The 21,919-nt window shown below is 41.7% G+C and overlaps 1 protein-coding gene across 6 annotated transcripts in view; it reads left to right on the top strand.

The window, feature by feature from the left end:
* LOC126195378 (dystrobrevin beta) overlaps positions 1–21,919 on the top strand; it is a 620,666-nt gene that overhangs the window by 468,289 nt on the left and 130,458 nt on the right. For all 6 annotated transcript variants that reach the window (XM_049933955.1, XM_049933957.1, XM_049933956.1 and 3 more), the window contains one exon: positions 4,700–4,858. In XM_049933955.1, the coding sequence (XP_049789912.1) occupies positions 4,717–4,858 (142 nt within the window). In that variant the 5' untranslated portion in view covers positions 4,700–4,716. The remainder of the gene's footprint in view (positions 1–4,699; positions 4,859–21,919) is intronic.

The following is a 21,919-nucleotide window of genomic DNA, read 5'->3' as shown; positions in this document are numbered from 1 at the left end:
AATCTGTATTGGCTGTGATGTGATATTATTAGAGTTTGTTTGGATATTAAGTGTGGTTTTCCAGTTTTTCATAACTATGTTTAGGAACTGCATCAATTTAGGATCTACTTTTGTATATTTCCAATATCTGTAGTAACCATGAGTGGGGTACACTATCAAAAGCTTTTTGGTAATCAATGTATGCGTAGTGTAGTGACCTTTGTTTAGTTTTAGCTTGATATGTCACCTCTGCATCTATTATCAGTTGCTCTTTACATCCTCGTGCTCCTTTGCAACAGCCTTTTTGTTCTTCATTTATAATTTTGTTCTGTGTTGTATGTGTCATTAATTTCTGTGTAATGACTGAAGTTAATATTTTGTAGATTGTTGGTAGGCATGTTATGGGGCGATATTTTGCTGGGTTTGCTGTGTCTGCTTGATCTTTAGGTTTCAGATAGGTTATTCCATGTGTAAGTGTATCAGGGAATGTGTATGGGTCTGCAATGTAACTGTTAAATAATTTAGTTAGATGTGAATGTGTTGAGGTGAACTTCTTTAGCCAGAAATTTGCTATTTTATCATTTCCAGGGGCTTTCCAATTGTGCGTAGAATTAATTGCTCGGGTGACTTCATGTTGCAAAATTATCACTTCAGGCATTTGTGGTATCATCTTGTGTGAATCTGTTTCTGCTTGTATCCACCGTGCATGCCTGTTATGTTGTACCGGGTTTGACCATATGTTGCTCCAGAAGTGTTCCATGTCTGTTATGTTTGGTGGATTGTCTATTTTAATGTGTGTGTTATCTTTTGTCTGGTAAAATTTCTTTTGGTTTGTGTTGAATGTTTGGTTTTGTTTCCTTCTATTTTCACTTTTTTTGTATCTTCTAAGTCGTTTGGCCAATGCTTGTAACTTCTGCTTCTTTTCATCTAATTGCTCTATTGCTTCTTGTTGTGAGATTTTACCTAACCTTTTTCGTTTTTTGTCTGATATTTCATTTCTTATAAATTGTGTTAGCTGTCCGATGTCTTTTCTCAGTTTTTCTATTCTTATCTGTAGCCTGTGTTGCCATGCTGGTTTTGTGGGTTTCTTCTGTGTGTTGGTTGGTTCTGATCTCTGCCTAGTGTGTATATTTAGTGTAGTGAGTGCTCCTACATAAACCAGTAGTTGTAACTCTTCCATTGTTGTATTTTCATTTATTTTGTTGTGTATGATTGTGTTGATAGTTGTTATTGTTGTTTCGACTTGTGGGTTATTTGGTGGTCTATGCAAGAATGGTCTAATGTCTGTATTTGTGTCTTTGTATTCTATATATGTCAGCTGAAATTTCTCTTCTATATCTAACATGTGTGTCACTTCGTGTTCTATTTGTGCTTGTTCTGGTGGCTGTCTTAAGATGTCGTTTTCCTCTGATTGTTTAATTGATGTGTGTTGTTCTTTGTTTGTTTGCTCTGGGATGTTTGAGTCCATTACTGTATTTTCTTCTTCTTCTTCTGATTGCACATTATTTTGTTCTAGTATTTGTTGTACTTGTTGTTTGATGTTTTCTAATTCTGACTGGGGTATCCTGTTATTTTTGATTATTACACGGATCTGATCAGCTAGTCGTTGTTCTGTTAAAAATTTTAATTCTGGGTATCTGGTAATAAATGTTGTGTGTACTTGTGATCTGTATCCAGTTGTGTTGGTTCCTAGGTTTGTTGCTTGGTAATAACAGAACATGAGGTGTCGATTAACTTCATCTGACCATCTCATCCTCTGTCTTTGTTTTCCTTCTAGGGTGGTTGCAGGAAGCATATCCTGCAAAACGCCTCTATTTGGATTTAAATCATTTTCCAGTTGGCTAGCAGTGTCGTTACCATTGTGGGCGGGCATAGGGTTCAAGCGTCGTCCCCGACCATGACGGCGCTTGTCCGAGGCTTCTTTAGTTCTGTCCTGAACCAAGTAATCACACTAAAAGGGGGGTTAGCCCTATTAGTGGTTTGTTCTTTTCGTCGCCTTTTACGACTGGCAGAACATACCGGAGGCCTATTCTTTTCCCGGGCCTCCACGGGGGTTATTATTATTATTATTATTATTATTATTATTATTAACAACACGTACTATGATTAGAAGATTCATAGATCGATATTTTATAGCGGAACGATGTACGCAAACATAGCAACTTAGGGGTGTTATCCTGCCTTTAATGTTTCATTACTATGGAGATTGTTTAATTTATCATGTTTTAATATGTGTAATTTACATTCCCCGTTTTAAGCGATTTTTAGTTTTAGATATCTTTTACATTCTCACCCTTTTTGTAGGAAATAAAAACCTATTCACGAAGAAAGCACTCGTAACACCTCCGGCCAAAATTTGCATCTGTTTAAAGCATAGCGTCGACCTTTCCTCTTACTGTACGGCGGCACACCTACTTCAGTAAGCATGTTTGACGACCGCGCGCCAGGGATAAAGATCTGCCTACATTTTAAGGTTGCACCCTGTATCGTACCTTAGCTATTATAGAGAAAAAAATTGTAAATGTTTCTTAAATAATATTTTAACTGTGTATTGCGATTTGTTTGATTGTTTTCAGGATTCTGTACCATAATAGGTAAAAATGGAACCCTTATAGAACCACTTCGTTGTCTGTCTGTTCATTACTCTTTTTCTCTGGAACTACGTGTCAAGTTGAAATTTGTGTCAGAAATTAAGGTCTGTAATCCCTTGGCGGTGTGAAAAATTTAAGCTTCCTAGTCAGTGCAGTCAAAAGATACGGCCATTTATGTCACATGTTTTGATACTCACAAAGTGACCCATAAAAACATATGGGGTCCTTCCCGTTGACCTAGAGAAATGAACTTTGGCAAGAAGCAAGGTTTTACAGTTCAAATAAAGAAAAAAATCCGAAAATTGTGGTTTTTATCATAGCAGCAACACCAGCAACCGTTACAAAATTGTCTCGAATGAAAAACAGCCCACAGTCGCACTAATTATGTTTTTTCTAAACCTTGACCATGGTTTCTGCTATAGTAATATAGCCTTCGACAGAAGTCGTAAAAAGTGATCAAAATAACTTCTAGACCAGTAGTACAATCAATACAGAAACTTCTAAAATTACGTATGTGATAAAATATTACTTACATAAGCTTTTAAAAATGAAAAAGTCTTAGCCCAGCGGCTGCGTCAAGATCAATAAAATAAAATAGCTTCAACAGACGTAAGCCTGTTTCGATCATAAGTAAAACTATATATGGCACCGTACATCCTCTGTCACTACATCCGTTATACTAGGCGCACAGTCGTCAGATGTGCTACATCCTGCCCTCCCCACATTGAGCTACAACGCACCGTTTATCAGGACACTAGTTGATATCTACGATAAAATATTAATAAGAAGCCTACAAGTGCAACTGAAGGACCATATACTTATTAATACGACTATCCAACAGTTAAAATGCTGTTGCATACGATCATTAAAGTGGTCAAACATTAACAAATTCAAAGTTTGCATCACTATTTGAAGCATCAGCAGAAACCATGGTCAAGGTTTAGAATAAACATAATTAGTGCAACTGTGGGCTGTTTTTCATTCACGAAAATTGTTAATTTGTTTCCAGAATGAAGTTTGGAAGGTAGGAGTCGAGGTACTGGCAGAAGTAAAGCTGTGAGGACGGGCCGTGAGTCGTGCTTGGGTAGCTCAGTTGGTAGAGTACTTGCCCACGAAAGGCAAAGGTCCCGAGTTCGAGTCTCGGTCCGACACACAGTTTTAATCTGCCAGGAAGTTTCTGTTAATTTGTTGTTATATCACACGAAAAAAATATTTTGTCATTTGCTACCCGACTGTCGATCTGTCCGTCTGTTAGCTATCGATATCAGGCAAAAATCCTCGAGACTCTTGATTGCCGGTTTGGCTGAACTATCTATAAATATAATTAAGTTTGTACGGTACTCTCAAAGCACGAGTGCTACTCGCAATTGGCGAGCTTTTTCTTTTTTTCCTTTCCAAATTTCGTCTTGGTTTCCTTTAATGCTTGCTGAATACATACAACGAAAACCGTCGGGGGTGGGCTACAACTCTGTCTTACTCGCTTCTCAACTACAGTTTCCCTTTCATGCCCTTCGAATCTTGTTACTGCAGTTTGGTTTATGTTGTAGATAACCTTTCACTATCTTCATTTTATCCGTACCACCTTCAAAATTTCAAAGCTGTTCGAAGCTTCCTCGAAATCTACTAATGCTGTAAGTGTAGGTTTGCCTTTCCTTGCCCTATCTTCTTAGGTAAGACGTCCCTACATTCCTCTGGAACCCAATCTGATATTCCCCGAGGTCAGCTTCTACCAGTTTCTATTCATCGGTAAATAACTCGTGTCACTATTTTGCAACCGTGACTTATTAAACTGATGTTTTGGTAGTATTCACACCTGTCGGCGCCTCCTCTCTTTGGACATGGAATTATTACGGTCTGCTTTAAGTCTGAGAGTATTTCCACTGCCCCATACGTCGTGCACGCAAGGTGCAATACTTTAGTTGTCGCTGGCACTCGTAGTGACATCAGTGGTTCTGAGGGAATGTCGTCTATTTTAGGCGGCTCGTTTCAACTGTCAAATTCTTCTCGCTGTGTCGTATCTCCCGTCTTCGCAGTATATCGGGCACATGGGTCTGTTTTGTACTTGGCAAAATATCCGTGTAGTTGTGAGAGTGAGGTGGAGTGAGTGGGTGGCGTGCGCCGTGTTGCAGACGGACCGGGCGTCAGGATGTCTGCGGAGGAGGCGCGCGCGGCGGCCGACCCGCGCCTGCAGCTGCTGCAGGAGATGCGGCCGCACAACCTCGACATGATCCGCTTCGCCTCCTACCGCACCGCCTGCAAGCTGCGCTACGTCCAGAAGAGGGCCAACCGTGAGTACCCGCACTCACTGCCTGCTCTCTGTTACTCTACAGAGAGAACCGTAGACTAGACCGTAGGCTACTGTAAATCAGCGTACACTACGTATACTACTGGCCATTAAAACTGCTACACCACGAAGATGACGTGCTACAGACGCGAAATTTAACCGACAGGAAGAAGATGCTGTGATATGCAAATGATTAGCTTTTCAGTGCATTCACACAAGGTTGGCGCCAGTGGCGACACCTACAACGTGCTGACATGAGGATAGTCTCCAACCGATTTCTCATACACAAACAGCAGTCGACCGGCGTTGCCTGGTGAAACGTTGTTGTGAGGCCTTGTGTAACGAGGAGAAATGAGTACCATCACGTTTCCGACTTTGATAAAGGTCGGATTGTAGCCTATCGCGATTGCGGTTTATCGTATCGCGACATTGCTGCTCCTGTTGGTCGAGATCCAATGACTGTGAGCACAATATGGAGTCGGTGGGTTCAGGAGGGTAGTACGGAACGCCAACGGCCTCGTATCACTAGCAGTCGAGGTGACAGGCGTGGGGGAGGGGGGGGGGGGGACATAATTAGTTGGCTCCCAGTTTCTCTCACACACATTCAGTTGTATTTCTTTCCCTGCCAGTAATCCTACCATTTACTGCGCCATTTATATAACCAAAACTACCAAACCATAGTTTTGGTAGACCGCAACTCTACAGTCCAAACCAGTGCTTGTTGTTACCTTGCAGAATAAGCGTAGAAACTGATCGTGGAGAAAGGCTTTGCAGGTAGTCGTAATGACCTTCTGTTAACATAATTAAATTTAAAAGTTCTTGTCACATTAAACTGTGTGCTGGACTGGGGCTCCAACCCAGGATCTTAACCTTTCACAGGCAAGTGCTCGGAGGTCGTGAGTCGTGGTTTGGCAGCCCAGTTGGTAGAGCACTTGCCCGTAAAAGGCTAGGTTCCAGGATTCGAATCCGACTCTGGCAAATAGTTTTAATCTCCCAGGAAGTGTCTTATGAGTGCACACTCCGCTGGAGAGCGAAAATTTCATTCTGGAATCGTTAAAGTGAGAAGGAAAGAGTGTCAGTGCTGAAGGGAAAGGTGATCGTTTGCAAATTGCCGAAGAAAGGACATGATGATGCCAAGCGGAATGGGATTAAAGTATGTACCCCAAAGAAAAAATAGTAGCAGGAGGAAAGTGCACACTGTAAATATACCATTGGCGATATGAATAAATGTCTTATAATAAGTGCGGACCAGTTTTATCACGTGCTAATATCCTACAGAACACTGTAGATATCGCATTAAAATGATGCAGTTTCGTTTCAAATGCATTTCGGAAACTACTCTAAAATTACGCCATTTATCTTCGAATGCGTGCTGGTATGCAAATAAAACGGAAGAAAATTTTTTGTAACGTTCACCTCATGATAACTAGGAACCAGTATCGAGTGCTGAAATGATGGTCAGCCGAACTACGACACAGCTGTCTGCTTCGAGGCACACGAGAAAGACAAGCTGCGGCGCGTATATCACGAAGGTAGCCTGAACTCGCTCGCTCAGCTAAGCAGACAAAATGCGTTTCTACACCTGCTAGCTTGCTGCTGGGCGTGTTCGTACTAACGAGAATTGCATCTTATATTGGAATGTCCTTATCGTAGCACTGTCCGTGCGGGTGGGAGAGTTTGCGTGTTCCTGTGATGCTGAGAGCTATACCGGTGGTAGCGTAGCTACTGGCAGGTTCAACCTAGCCGGTCATGTCTCAGCAGAGGAGCCAGACGAAGTGTGCCTCACAACGACCTACCGTCGTTTCCTCCCTTTCCCTTTCAGTCCCTTCCCTTTCCTTCCTCCCCTCTGTCAGTCTCTTCATTGGCGTAGGAGGCGGGTAATATCGATAGGTAAACACTCACGGCTTCTGTACCGACGAAGCAAGGCACCTGTGATGTGCCTTAAGGGCGTATGTCAGGATACTTCCAGTGGCATATGGCCATTCACTGCATCCCCTGCCTCTTGCCAGTCGTATCGGCCCTACGATCCACTGCCAACCAGAGGCAGAGGACGAGAGAGTGGATCTGCATCTGCGCAACTGCTTGTCCACTTTAAATACCTTCACGCGCAGATGACTCCGGCAAAGTTTCAATGGACTATGAGCTTTGAAAGTCCTGCGGCGATGGAGTACTGATGGTGAGGCAAGGGTTTGGTGTACCTGAACCTTAGTTGGTGCTCTGCACTTTAGGCGGTCAGACGGTGATGGTCGTTCTGGTACTCGTGAGAGACGGGAGGACTGGTTCGGCAGCTCGTCAGACGACAAAGCAGCCCTATTTAGGATCGCTCTGCTTTCCCTAATCCAGGGAGGGGCCTAGAAAAGGTGGCCTAAACATAGCCCGTCTCAACCCAGCACAAGTGGCAAACTGCGGTCACTTGTTCACTAACATACGCGGTCAAAAAAATAATAAAATAAACAGATACCTTAAATATCTAATGATTGGAGTCTGGAACGTCCGTACTTTACAGGATAACGACGATAATCAGTGCCCAGAGAGAAAGACAGGACTTATCGCAAGGGAATTGGCTAGATATAACATCGACATTACCGCCATAAGTGAAACACATCTTAGTGACTCTGGACAGTTATGTGAACCGCTCGGAGGTTATACCTACTACTGGAGTGGAAAATCATCCACTGAAACGGCGGAAAGTGGGGTAGGCTTTGCCATACGCAATAAATTGGCATGTTCACTAACAGAACTCCCAAAAGGTATCAGTGACAGAATAATAACACTCAGACTTCACCTGGCATCCAAGAAATATCTTCACTTGATCAATGTATACGCACCTACATTGCCATCTCCGGATGAAGAGAAGAACAAGTTCTACCAAGACCTCCGGCATGTCCTTAGGGATATTCCTTCTGCAGATAAATTTCTGTTACTTGGTGATTTTAATGCTCCTTTTGGGAATGATTTCAGTGCTTGGAATGGAGTCCTCGGTCGCCATGGGATTGGAAAATGCAACTCGAATGGTTTGGATCTTCTAACTCTATGTGCCGAGTTTGAACTCTGTCTGACAAATACATATTTTCGTCTGCCTGAAAAATATAAAACGACATGGATGCATCCGCGATCTAAACACTGGTACCTTATGGATTATGTGATAGTACGGAAAAAAGATCTTGGTGACGTACTGGTCACACGTGCAATGAGAGGCGCTCAGGGATGGACAGACCATCGACTCGTGAGGTCCAAATTAAAGATAATTTTGAAGGCACCACGCCGAGCTTCACACAAAATACCAACAAAATTGTCCTGCAAAATCTTGGCCAATGATCAGACTATGAGAGCAAAACTGGATGAAAAATTTGGTGTCGATGGCCTTTTGATATCTGAATCTGCCCCTGTAGATGAACAGTGGAGTGCATACGCTAACAGACTGCGTGGCTGTGCTTCAGAAGTCTTGGGAAAGCCTCAGAAGAAGCACCAGGACTGGTTTGACGACTCAGATCCAGAGATCAGAAAGCTAATTAATGATTTCAGAACCTCTTTTCGCACCCCTGATGATAACAAACGTAGAGCAGCGCATTACAATCTGAAAGTGAAGGTACGTGCTCTCAAAGACAGTTGGTGGGCAAATAAAGCAAATGAAATACAGTTATATGCCGACACACACCAAACGGGCAGATTCTTTGAGTCCCTGAAAACTATCTTTGGTCCAAGAGTTGAGAAGATAGCACCAGTCTATAACAAAGATAAAAGTTGTCGGCTGACGAAACAGAGTGACATCCTGTCTCGGTGGGCGGAACATTTTAATGACGTTCTTAATGCCGACCATCAGACAACCGATATTCTATACATAGAAGCACTTGAAGACCTGCCAGTTGAGGAACAACTTGCGGATGCCCCTTCCTACGATGAATTCATTTCAGCACTGGCTAAGCTGAAAAATGACAAAACAGCAGGATTAGATAACTTGCCATCAGAGCTATATAAATATGGGGGGGGCCAAACATCAAGAAACCATTGTTTGCTCTGATCTTAAGGATTTGGGAGTATGAAAAGATTCCACAAGACTGGAAAGATGCTTGTATTTCCAAGATCTATAAAGGCAAGGGTGACATATCAGACTGCAGCTCCCACAGGGGCATTTCTCTTCTCTCAGCAGCGGGAAAAGTCCTTGCCCACATAATTAACACCCGGTTAACACACTTTGCAGAAAAACTGCTACCAGAGACCCAGTGTGGCTTTCGCCCAAACAGAGGCACAGTGGATGCCATATTTGTTGTCAAACAAATGCAAGAGAAAAGCTTAGAGCAACATCGGCCTTTGTTCATGTGCTTTATAGACCTGGAAAAATCTTTTGATCGTGTCCCACGGGAAGCTCTCTGGATCATACTAAAGAAAACTGGGTGCCCTGACAAAATTGTCAGTTTGATTCGGCAGTTTCATGAAAACATGATGGCAAAAATCCGCCATGAGGACAAGCTCTCAGAACAGTTTCCCGTGACATGTGGTGTAAAACAAGGCTGTGTTCTGGCTCCCACACTCTTCTCACTTTACTTCGCAGTTGTTATGAGAGACGCGACCAAAGCCTGTAGTAATCAAATTAGTCTCGACACAAGGACAGACAAAAGTGTCTTCAACATCTCTCGCCTCAGAACAAAAAGTCGCGTAACCAAACTATCCATCTTAGAGATTCTCTATGCGGATGATGTATGCATGATGGCTAATTCTTGCGAAACTCTTCAGACTTACATAAATCTGCTAAATGCCTCCTGCAGAAGATTTGGCTTAGCCATTAGCATCACTAAGACGCAAGTTCTCAAACAGCCACTTAGAGGTCTTAATGCAGATGACTCCAGTATTGAGATAAATAACAAACCCTTGCAAAATGTGTCAAATTTCAAATACCTGGGAAGCCAAATTAGAAGTGACAACAGCCTGACAACGGAAATCGCAGCGCGTATAGCCAGCGCAGCCTCAGCCTTCGGTAAGCTTAATGACCGAGTATGGAAATCACATGATCTCAATCTACAAACAAAAATTGCAGTCTACAAAGCAGTAGTATTATCCGCCTTACTCTATGCCTCGAAAACCTGGTGCTGTTACAAAGCTGACATTAAGAAGCTAGATAAATTTCATCTTCGATGTCTGAGATCAATTCTGCGCATCAAATGGGAAGACCGTCTCCCAAACACGGAGATTTTGTGCCGCGTGAAACTGGCTGGTATTGAAGCTTTAATAATGAAACATCAACTGAGATGGAGTGGTCACATGGTACGCATGGATGACAGTAGGGTACCTAAAGCGGTGTTCTACTCGCAGCTCTCGTGCGGGAAGAGGAGGAAAGGTGGTCAACACCTGCGATACAAAGACACCATTAAACGCCACCTTGCAGCCTGTGGCATTCCAAGCAACCGTTGGGAAGAGCTAGCATTGCGCCGATCGGAGTGGCGATCAACTGTACATAAGAGCATCGAACAATTCGAGCAAAAGCGCCTAATGAACCTGGATGCTAAAAGAGAGCTCCGAAAATCTCAGCTCAAGCCTGTCTACACGTATACTTACAACTCTGCTGGTCAACTTCACTGTGCTTCATGCAACAGGATATTCAAAGCGAAATTCGGATTCGCGAGCCACATCCGAGCCTACCACAACAAGGACAGAGAAGACTGACGGAGTCGCTGTCGCCGGACACGGCCAGGAGGACATCATCATCATATTGGAATGTGCTTTTATGAAGTCTTACTGATTAACAGTACTACAACAAAATTCAGTTTAAGATCAGTACTAGATATACATGGTATAATGGCTTGTTTATAGCATTGGTCTCTTCTGCTTAACAGTCCTCATTTCACACAAGAGATGGCGCCTTATGTAACTGATAATCAATTTGGCGTGATTTAAATTCTATTGTACCCTATAACAGCCGTAACAAATTGTAAGTTGGCTTGTGGACTTCCGATCATTGTAGGACTGATAACAGTAAGACTCCATATTAGTGTATTCCAGTGGAAGATGCAATTCTCGTTTGTACGTACACACATAGTTGAGAGTTAACATATGTAGAAATGTAGTTTGCCTGCTGAGTCGAGCGATCGCAGGCCAACCTTCGTGACGTAGGCGCCGCGGCCCGTCTTTCTCGTGGGCCTCGGTCTGCTTCCTACTGTGCACCCCCTAATGTGACGTCATTCATTCTAGCACTGCAGGTGATGAGCTGCTCACAGCGCCAGATCGGTATTCTTCTTTGAAACTGTAGGTAGCGTATTGTGAACGTGTAGAGTGTCGGGTGTTTTGAAAGAGACGTTGTCGTCACAGCGCCGTGGCCGAGTGGTCCAAAGCACATACTGATAATTAACTCACCAACATGCATTCGCTTTCCACAGACAACAACAATTTCTTTATTTTCTCATTTATTTCATTTTGCTCCTCGTAATATTACTCATTATAAAATTAAAATATATTAAACAGTTCAGTTTATATATGTAAAATTAACATATTCAATTTAGTTACGATTGTTATGAATGCCATAAAGAAACATGAATCTTTGCAAAAATATCACAGCTTGTGTTAGCAGAATAGAACGCCAAAGGTAGCAGGGCAATTATGAGAAAAATTGTTCTGTCTATTTTATTTGGTTGTAAGAGGTGTCCGAATAAATGAGTCGTTATGTGTGTGAACAATGTACTTAACATATCGTTGGGCATCTACGTGAGCGTTTCCGCACTTATTCAACGAACCTTTGCCGAAATGCACTCCTCTTCGTTTGTATCTCGCCTGTTTCGTATAACTATCCTCTCTGGGAAGGGTCCCATAGTAAAGTGAAAAACGCAAGTATCGGTCGAACGAGGGTTTTATAAGCTACCTCCTTCGTGGTTGGACTACGCTTCCTGAGGATTCTTCCAAGAAACCAGTCTGGCATCTGTCTTTCCTGCCATTACGTTTCTTTGGTTGTTCCGTTTCGAATCGCTTCTTATGGTTACTTCCAGGTATTTAATATGTGTGATCGTCTATTTTAGTGTAATCAAAAGGCAATGGGTGTTTCTTCATATTTGGGTGCAATAGGCTAAATTTTTTAATATTAAGAATCCACTGCAAATCCAGAAGCATTGATTCTCTGTAGGTCTTTCTAATTTTGTGACTTCACTATATACGACAGCCTCACGGAGCTTCCGGGATTATCCACTAGGTCAGTTATACAGGGTGTTACAAAAAGGTACGGCCAAACTTTCAGGAAACATTCCTCACACACAAAGAAAGAAAATATGTTGTGTGGACATGTGTCCGGAAACGCTTACTTTCCAAGTTAGAGCTCATTTTATTACTTCTCTTCAAATCACATTAATCATGGAATGGAAACACACAGCAACAGAACGTACCAGCGTGACTTCAAACACTTTCTTACAGGAAATGTTCAAAATGTCCTCCGTTAGCGAGGATACATGCATCAACCCTCCGTCGCATGGAATCCCTGATGCGCTGATGCAGCCCTGCAGAATGGCGTATTGTATCACAGCCGTCCACAATACGAGCACGAAGAGTTTCTACATTTGGTACCGGGGTTGCGTAGGCAAGAGCTTTCAAATGCCCTCATAAATGAAAGTCAAGAGGGTTGAGGTCAGGAGAGCGTGGAGGCCACGGAATTGGTCCGCCTCTACCAATCCATCGGTCACCGAATCTGCTGTTGAGAAGCGTACGAACACTTCGACTGAAATGTGCAGGAGCTCCATCGTGCATGAACCACATGTTGTGTCGTACTTGTAAAGGCACATGTTCTAGCAGCACAGGTAGAGTATCCCGTATGAAATCATGATAACGTACTCCATTGAGCGTAGGTGGAAGAACATGGGGCCCAATCAAGACATCACCAACAATGCCTGCCCAAACGATCACAGAAAATCTGTGTTGATGACGTGATTGCACAATTGCGTGCGGATTCTCGTCAGCCCACACATGTTCATTGTGAAAATTTACAATTTGATCACGTTGGAATGAAGCCTCATCCGTAAAGAGAGCATTTGCACTGAAATGAGGATTGACACATTGTTGGATAAACCATTCGCAGAAGTGTACCCGTGGAGGCTAATCAGCTGCTGATAGTACCTACACACGCTGTACATGGTACGGAAACAACTGGTTCTCCCGCAGCACTCTCCATACAGTTACGTGGTCAACTTTACCTTGTACAGCAGCAACTTCTCTGACGCTGACATTAGGGTTATCGTCAGCTGCACGAAGAATTGCCTCGTCCATTGCAGGTGTCCTCGTCGTTCTAGGTCTTCCCCAGTCGCGAGTCATAGGCTGGAATGTTCCGTGCTCCCTAAGACGCCGATCAATTGCTTCGAACGTGTTCCTGTCGGGACACCTTCGTTCTGGAAACCTGTCTCGATACAAACTTACCGCGCCACGGCTATTGCCCCGTGCTAATCCACTGGCGTATTGTATCACAGCCGTCCACAATACGAGGACGAAGAGTCTCTACATTTGGTACCGGGGTTGCGTAGACAAGAGTTTTCAAATGCCCCCATAAATGAAAGTCAAGAGTCTGCCAACTCCGCATTTGTAAACATTCCACTGACTGCAAAACCACGTTCGTGATGAACACTAACCAGTTGATGCTACGTACTGATGTGCTTGATGCTAGTACTGTAGAGCAATGAGTCGCATGTCAACACAAGCACCGAAATCAACATTACCTTCCTTCAATTGGGCCAACTGGCGGTGAATCGAGGAAGTACAGTATATACTGACGAAACTAAAATGAGCTCTAACATGGAAATTAAGCGTTTCTAGACACATGTCCACATAATATCTTTTCTTTATTTGTGTGTGAGGAATGTTTCCTGAAAGTTTGGCCGTACCTTTTTGTAACACCCTGTATACAGGGTGGTCCATTGATAGTGACCGGGCCAAATACCTCACGAAATAAGCGTCAAACGAAAAAACTACAAAGAACGAAACTCGTCTAGCTTGAAGGGGGAAACCAGATGGCGCTATGGTTGGCCCGCTAGATGGCGCTGCCATAGGTCAAACGGATATCAACTGCGTTTTTTTAAAAATAGGAACATCCATTTTTATTACATAGATTAGATTAGATTAATACAAGTTCCATGGATCATGAATACGATATTTCGTAATGATGTGGGAGTCGAATTTTTCAATACATGACATAATTAGGTTAATTTAACAACATACTTAAGTTAGTATAACAACTTTATTTTTTTGTGTTTTTTGTTTTTCTTTATTTTTTATTTTTATTTTTTTAATATTTTTTTTCTTAATTTATATCTAAAAATTCCTCTATGGAGTAGAAGGAGTTGTCATTCAGAAATTCTTTTAATTTATTCTTAAATACTTGTTGGTTATCTGTCAGACTTTTGATACTATTTGGTAAGTGACCAAAGACTTTAGTGCCAGTATAATTCACCCCTTTCTGTGCCAAAGTTAGATTTAATCTTGAATAGTGAAGCTCATCCTTTCTCCTAGTATTGTAGTTATGCACACTGCTATTACTTTTGAATTGGGTTTGGTTGTTAATAACAAATTTCATAAGAGAGTATATATACTGAGAAGCTACTGTGAATATCCCTAGATCCTTAAATAAATGTCTGCAGGATGATCTTGGGTGGACTCCAGCTATTATTCTGATTACACGCTTTTGTGCAATAAATACTTTATTCCTCAGTGATGAATTACCCCAAAATATGATGCCATATGAAAGCAATGAGTGAAAATAGGCGTAGTAAGCTAATTTACTAAGATGTTTATCACCAAAATTTGCAATGACCCTTATTGCATAAGTAGCTGAACTCAAACGTTTCAGCAGATCATCAATGTGTTTCTTCCAATTTAATCTCTCATCAATGGACACACCTAAAAATTTGGAATATTCTACCTTAGCTATATGCTTCTGATTAAGGTCTATATTTATTAATGGCGTCATACCATTCACTGTACGGAACTGTATGTACTGTGTCTTATCAAAATTCAGTGAGAGTCCATTTACAAGGAACCACTTAGTAATTTTCTGAAAGACAGTATTGACAATTTCATCAGTTAATTCTTGTTTGTCAGGTGTGATTACTATACTTGTATCATCAGCAAAGAGAACTAACTTTGCCTCTTCATGAATATAGAATGGCAAGTCATTAATATATAATAAGAACAACAAAGGACCCAAGACTGACCCTTGTGGAACCCCATTCTTGATAGTTCCCCAGTTTGAGGAATGTGCTGATCTTTGCATGTTATGAGAACTACTTATTTCAACTTTCTGCACTCTTCCAGTTAGGTACGAATTAAACCATTTGTGCACTGTCCCACTCATGCCACAATACTTGAGCTTGTCTAGCAGAATTTCATGATTTACACAATCAAAAGCCTTTGAGAGATCACAAAAAATCCCAATGGGTGGTGTTCAGTTATTCATATCATTCAAAATTTGACTGGTGAAAGCATATATGGCATTTTCTGTTGAAAAACCTTTCTGGAAACCAAACTGACATTTTGTTAGTACTTCATTTTTACAGATATGTGAAGCTACTCTTGAATAAATTACTTTCTCAAAAATTTTGGATAAAGCTGTTAGAAGGGAGATTGGACGGTAATTGTTGACATCAGATCTATCCCCCTTTTTATGCAAAGGTATAACAATAGCATATTTCAGTCTATCAGGGAAAATGCCGTGTTCCAGAGAGCTATTACACAGGTGGCTGAGAATCTTACTTATCTGTTGAGAACAAGCTTTTAGTATTTTGCTGGAAATGCCATCAATTCCATGTGAGTTTTTGCTTTTAAGCAAATTTATTATTTTCCTAATTTCAGAGGGAGAAGTGGGTGAGATTTCAATTGTATCAAATTGCATAGGTATGGCCTCTTCCATTAACAGCCTAGCATCTTCTAATGAACACCTGGATCCTACTATATCCACAACATTTAGAAAATGATTATTAAAAATATTTTCAACTTCTGACTTTTTGTTCGTAAAGTTTTCATTCAATTTGATGGTAATACTGTCTTCCTCTGCTCTTGGTTGACCTGTTTCTTGTTTAATAATATTCCAAATTGTTTTAATTTTAGTATCAGAGTTGCTGATTTCAGACATGATACACATACTCCTGGATCTTTTAATAACTTTTCTTAATATAACACAGTAGTTTTTATAATGTTTGATAGTTTCTGGGTCACTACTCTTTCTTGCTGTCAGATACATTTCCCTTTTCCGGTTACAAGATATTTTTATACCCTTAGTAAGCCATGGTTTGTTACAAGGTTTCTTATGAGTATATTTAACTATTTTCTTGGGGAAGCAGTTTTCAAATGCATTTACAAAAATGTCATGAAATAAATTATATTTTAAATTGGCATCAGGTTCACGGTACACCTCATCCCAGTCTAACTGCTGTAGGCTTTCCCTGAAATTTGCAATTGTTAAATCGTTGACTGAACGTACTACTTTGGAGGACTGTTTAGTATTGCTGAATGGAGCTATGTCATATATTGTAACTAGCTGTGCACCATGATCAGAAAGACCATTCTCAACAGGCTGAGCATTTATCTGGTTAAACTTATCTTGGTCTATAAAGAAGTTATCTATAAGTGAGCTGCTATCCTTTACCACCCGAGTAGGAAAATCAATAACGGGTGTCAAATTGAAAGAACCAAGTAATACTTCAAGGTCATTTTTCCTATTACCCTCTTTAAGAGAATCTACATTGAAGTCCCCACAAATAATAATTTGCTTCCCTCTGTCTGACAGATAGCACAACAAGGAGTCCAAATTTTTCAGAAACAGATGAAAATTTCCTGATGGGGACCTATATACAGTTACAATTATAAATGTGCCTTTATTTAATTTAAGCCCACAGGCACATGCTTCTATATGTTTCTCTACACAAAACTTTTTTGTTTCTATACTTTTTGCGCAATGATAACTTTTGACATATGTGGCAACTCCTCCTTTCTCCATATTTTCTCTCATTACATGTGCAGAGAGCTTATATCCACTTACATTTACCTTATCCATATCAGTAACAATGTGATGCTCAGACAGGCATAGTATATCTATTTCATTCTCAGCTTCTAAATCTTCTAAACAAACCAGAAGCTCATCTACTTTATTCTTTAAACTCCCAATATTTTGATGAAATATACTTACATTATTTTTAATTATACTTTTATGAGAACCTTTCCTTATTCTAACATTTGCAGTACTCTCCTGTCTGAGTTTCTCATTGTGCTTAGGCCTAGTTGCTATACCAGTGGTCACATGGTGTTCAGAGAGGCAGATTATGTCAACTGGGTTGGGTGACTTGAATTCATCAATGCAATTACCTAGGACTGAGATACAACTTGGTGGAGATAAAATTTCTGGTGATTGGTGAAAATTTATAATTGACAGCTGTGATTGGTGATCCAATGTGCTAGAATTGTGCTGTTTAATTTCTTTCCTAAACTGAAGATTTGTTTCAATCCTAACCTCTCGTAGAACTTGACATCTTTCTGTCTTACCTATCCTAAAAAAGGTGCTGCTCCAACACCTGTAACCACTGGTATTTTACCATTCATGGCAGTGCCTCCCCCCCCCCCCCTTAAATTTCCTGCTATTACCCCAGCCAGTTTCCCCTTCCCTTTCCTGTTGAGATGTAGGCCATGCCTGGTATAGTCCCACCTACTGAGATAATCAACAGGAACCACACCAATATGAGCCCCCGCACCCGACCCAAGCAGCCGTTCCAACTCCAAATTAACTCTCCCAACAGAAGAGTTCAAATGAGGCCGGTAATGGCGTCTCAGGATAGATACAAATTCAACATTGGTGTGTGTCGATGCCAACGCAATCTTTACCAGGTCACACTCTATACTGTACCCAGGATCTCTGTCGATGCTGTTCCCTGGCCCTCCCACAATAACCACGGTGTCTTCCCTGTTAAATCCTTTACAGAGTGAACCTAAATCCTCTGTCACCTGGTCCAGACTAGCACTTGGTTTGAAAATATTTGTGACCTGGTATTCTGGTCCTAATTCCTCCTGCAGAAGTTGGCCTATACCTCTGGCATGAGAACTGCCTAACAACAAAACTTTCTTCCTTTTCGATGACTTTCCTACATTCTTTTTCAATTTCCTATTGAAAGTTTGTTGTGTCCTGTCTACACCTGCCTCTGCTTGAGGCTCATCAGTTTCTAACTGAAGCAACAGGTCAAACTTATTTTTGACATTCACCACAAAACTGTCAGACTTAGTTCTAGGCCTGTTCCTTCTGCTACCTGTTGCCACTTCCCACCTCTCTTTGCCCTTCTCCCTCCTTAACCTGTCCAGATCTTCCCTAGCCTGATCTAGCTCAGCCTGAAGGGCAGCAATTTTCCCCTCCTGTTCCACTATCTTCCTATCTCTGCTGCAAATCCTACATAACCACTGATGAGCCTGATCCACTTTCCCAACACCCACGCCACTGCAGTCCCCCCAGTGAAAAAAACTACTGCATCCATCACACCAAACCCCGGAACTAACAATTCTACGGCAAGTCAGGCACTTCGTGTAGTACGTAAATAAATATGAATGATTTAGTTGGACCACTTCTTTCGCTTTGTGATTGATGGCGCTGTAATAGTCACAAACATATGGCTCACAATTTTAGACGAACAGTTGGTAACAGGTCCTGATGCAGTTTGGAATTCCTGCGTGATGGTCTGGATAGATGTCTCTCTATTACACTTTCCGACGCTCTTCAACTGTCGGTGGTCTCTGTCAGTCATCAGACGAGGTCGGCCTGTACACTTTTGTGCTGTACGTGTCCCTTCACGTTTCCACTCCACTATCACACCAGAAACAGTGGACCAAAGGATGTTTAGAAGTGTGGAAATCTCGTGTATAGAAGTATGGCACAAGTTACACCCAATCACCTGACCACGTTCGAAGTCCGTGAGTTCCGCACAGCGCCCCATTCTGCTCTCTCACGATGTCTAATGACTACTGAGGTCGCTGATATGGAGTACCTGGCAGTAGGTGGCAGCACAATGCACATAATACGAAAAACGTATGTTTTTTGGGTTGTCTGGATACTTTTGATCACATAGTGTATATCCATAAATTCCGTATATTCGATTTAGTTACTCTTTAGATACTCTTGCATTTCAAAAGGCTGTAGGCCACCATATTGCAGCACTCTAGTAAATGTGCACAAGCTGCCACTGTTTCTGTTTCTTCAAGCACATAAAACGGTAACTTAGTTCGTATCACCCTGACTCTGACAAAGGAATTGCTCTCACAGGCTGCCTGCATTCTCAGGTGGCAGTACTTTATGTAGAGAGAATTTGTCAACTTGTTAAAAGATATGATAAATACTTGAATCTAAATGGTTTTTATACAGAGAAGTAATATAAAGGTGCAGGTTAAAAATCTTCTGATTAATTTTATTTATTTATTCCAGTATTTTTATGTAACCTAACGAACATTATTTTCTGCATAGACGTTGCTGTTGTGGTCTCCAGTCTGAGAACTGGTTTGATGCAGCTCGCCACACTAGTCTATGTTTTGCAAACCTTTAATCTCTGCATAGCTACAACAACAGACATCAATTTGAACCTGCTAACTATAGTCAAGCTATGGTCTCTCTGTACAATTTTTGTCCCCCACACTTCCCTCCAGTACCAAATTGATGATTCCTTGTTGCTTCATGATGTGTCTTATAAAGTTTGAGCAACTGAGGTCAACGGACTGTTCCACACATCAACAACTTCAGCTGACGATGCTGTCTGAAAATGGCCTAAGCAAAGGCCAAAATCGTTCATTTTAATAAAGTACCCATCCCTCTCTCTCTCTCTCTCTCTCTCTCTCTCTCTCTCTCTCTCTCTCTCTCTCACACACACACACACACACACACACACACACACACACACACACACACGCACACACAGAGCATTCCATACCTTAGTCATTACTCGAATGACCAAGTCACATTATATTTAATACTGAAGCAATAATCAGTACAATCCCACCTTGTGCCTTTTGCTTCTGAAAAACTTACTATTAGCTAGACAAATCATTCGCCAATTCCGATGTGACAAAAAATTGTTTTTGTGTTTGGAATCAAAATCATCAACAGGAATTTTTTCTTGAAATTTACAACTTGACTTTTGAAAAAATTAAACAAGTGAGCACAAATTTCAACATCACAGCAGCACACACTTGTTTCCTCTACTTTCTCCGCTAACAATACTGAACTTAATCAAAGAGAGAGGATGTATTTCATTAATCTTGTTGTTTCACGTCAGTGTTGTAAGATCTTAGTATCAGTAATGAGTGTTACTGCTCAGACCTAAATAATAGATTTTGTGTTAGAAATCAACTCACCAATTTTGATATGTGCTGAAGGCATTACATTTGTACTTCTAGTTCGTGTTTCATTTATTGACCTGGCATTTGCTGGACTTGCTCTGTGAGCAACTTCACCATGGAATTAACCTAAAAAATTGTTCTATCCAAGGCAGTTATACTTGGGACAAAGGATACTGTAAATACATTAAACCAACATTTCCATTCAGCATTGTAAGGAACAGGTCATGAGTCCAACAGTGATGGGTGGATGGGGCCACTTATAAATCAGGGTGAAAAACAGTTGACCCACTGGGATGTGGTCCAAAGTAGTGGTGGTGGTGGCTGGAATCGACCAGTGGTTCATCAGTAAAACGTCCCTGATTAAGAAAAGTCTTTGATTCGCAACAGTTACAGTGACAGAGTTGAAGTTGGAGGGTCACCTATTGTCCTCTTCTGATATATTCAGCCACAGTCACAGCAGCAAGCCTGTTGCCAACCAGAAAGGCGGAGTATGTGTTATGGTGGCTGGCGGCAGTGTGGTGCCTCAGCTGATGCAAGGCAGATCAGCTGCTGGTGAAGGACTAAAAAGGAAGCTCTGGCTGCTATCCTGCTACCATAGTGGCAGCTTAAAACCCACCAGAGTGAGAAGGGCTATATACCATGGCCTCCAACACGGTTGATGAAGATGGCATGCGTCCACTCTGGGTAAGGGACAGCAACAATCTAGGCCCACCCATGATGGTGGAGAGTGGCAGTGTGGCTGAGTGGCTAGGTGGCCCAGGCTCGAACCCATGGCTCACTAGGGACTTGGAGAGCTGACCATAAACAGAAGGTGGTCACTCTGTGGGTGACCTATCAGTGTGAAAATGCCAAGCCGACTGCATGTAGCCTCAGATCAGGCGCAAGCCTGCAGATACTGGTAAAAACAGTCGGCAGTGGCTGGCTGCTTCATCTCAGACTGCAAGTAATATTATTCTCTTGTTTATCTGCTGGCTTTGACTGTTTCATAGTATACTGAGCACAACGTAGCACTACTGAGAATGAGGGTCTACGTTTGGTGGTATATATGTGAACTGGGCTGGTTTTCCTGTCTGGTCAGCTCTTCCAGAAGCCCTCTCGGTGCTGTATGGTGACACAATTTAGACTTTTAGAGACACTGGCTGTAGTCTTCTGCATCATCAGTATACTGAATGGGTCTTCTTGTGTGCTGAATACTCACTCTTGGTCCATAGTACCTATTTATCAACCTGATGGGCGTTTCTCTCCACATTCTGCTGAATATATGTAGGAGCAGCTCATTACTCCAGGCAAAGCCAATGTGCAATGCTCCTCTCCGCTTTGAGAAATCCAGTCTCCAGACTGTGACCTCTTTACATTTCTTAATACATGTTTTGTGGGTTGACATAGAATATACAGTTTTTCTCTAATGTGTTGTAAACCTCATGGTTCACTGGCTACTTAGTAATTTAAGTGCTATTTCATAAAGTTAACCCAGTCTGCTGGTAGCTGATGTACCAGGAGCTCAACTGTTCAGGCAATCCTGACACCTAAAGTAGGTACATGTTACACATAGTAGAGTCAGAGCCACAATGGTAGCAGAAATAAAGACACTCTTTGTCATGATTTTACTGTGCACCTAATTATGGTCTTCCTCAATGGTAATATCATTGAGGAAGTTGAACCCACATTAATCTCCCACCCCTTTTTGAAAGACTGGACTCCCGTGCTCCATTGCATAACAACACAACTCATTCTGTTATGATTA

The sequence above is a fragment of the Schistocerca nitens genome, chromosome 7, assembly GCF_023898315.1.
Source record: "Schistocerca nitens isolate TAMUIC-IGC-003100 chromosome 7, iqSchNite1.1, whole genome shotgun sequence".
In the NCBI taxonomy this organism is placed as follows: domain Eukaryota; kingdom Metazoa; phylum Arthropoda; class Insecta; order Orthoptera; family Acrididae; genus Schistocerca; species Schistocerca nitens.
The sequence above is the reverse complement of the archived record's forward strand: the minus strand, read 5'-3'. Positions and strand labels throughout refer to the sequence as shown.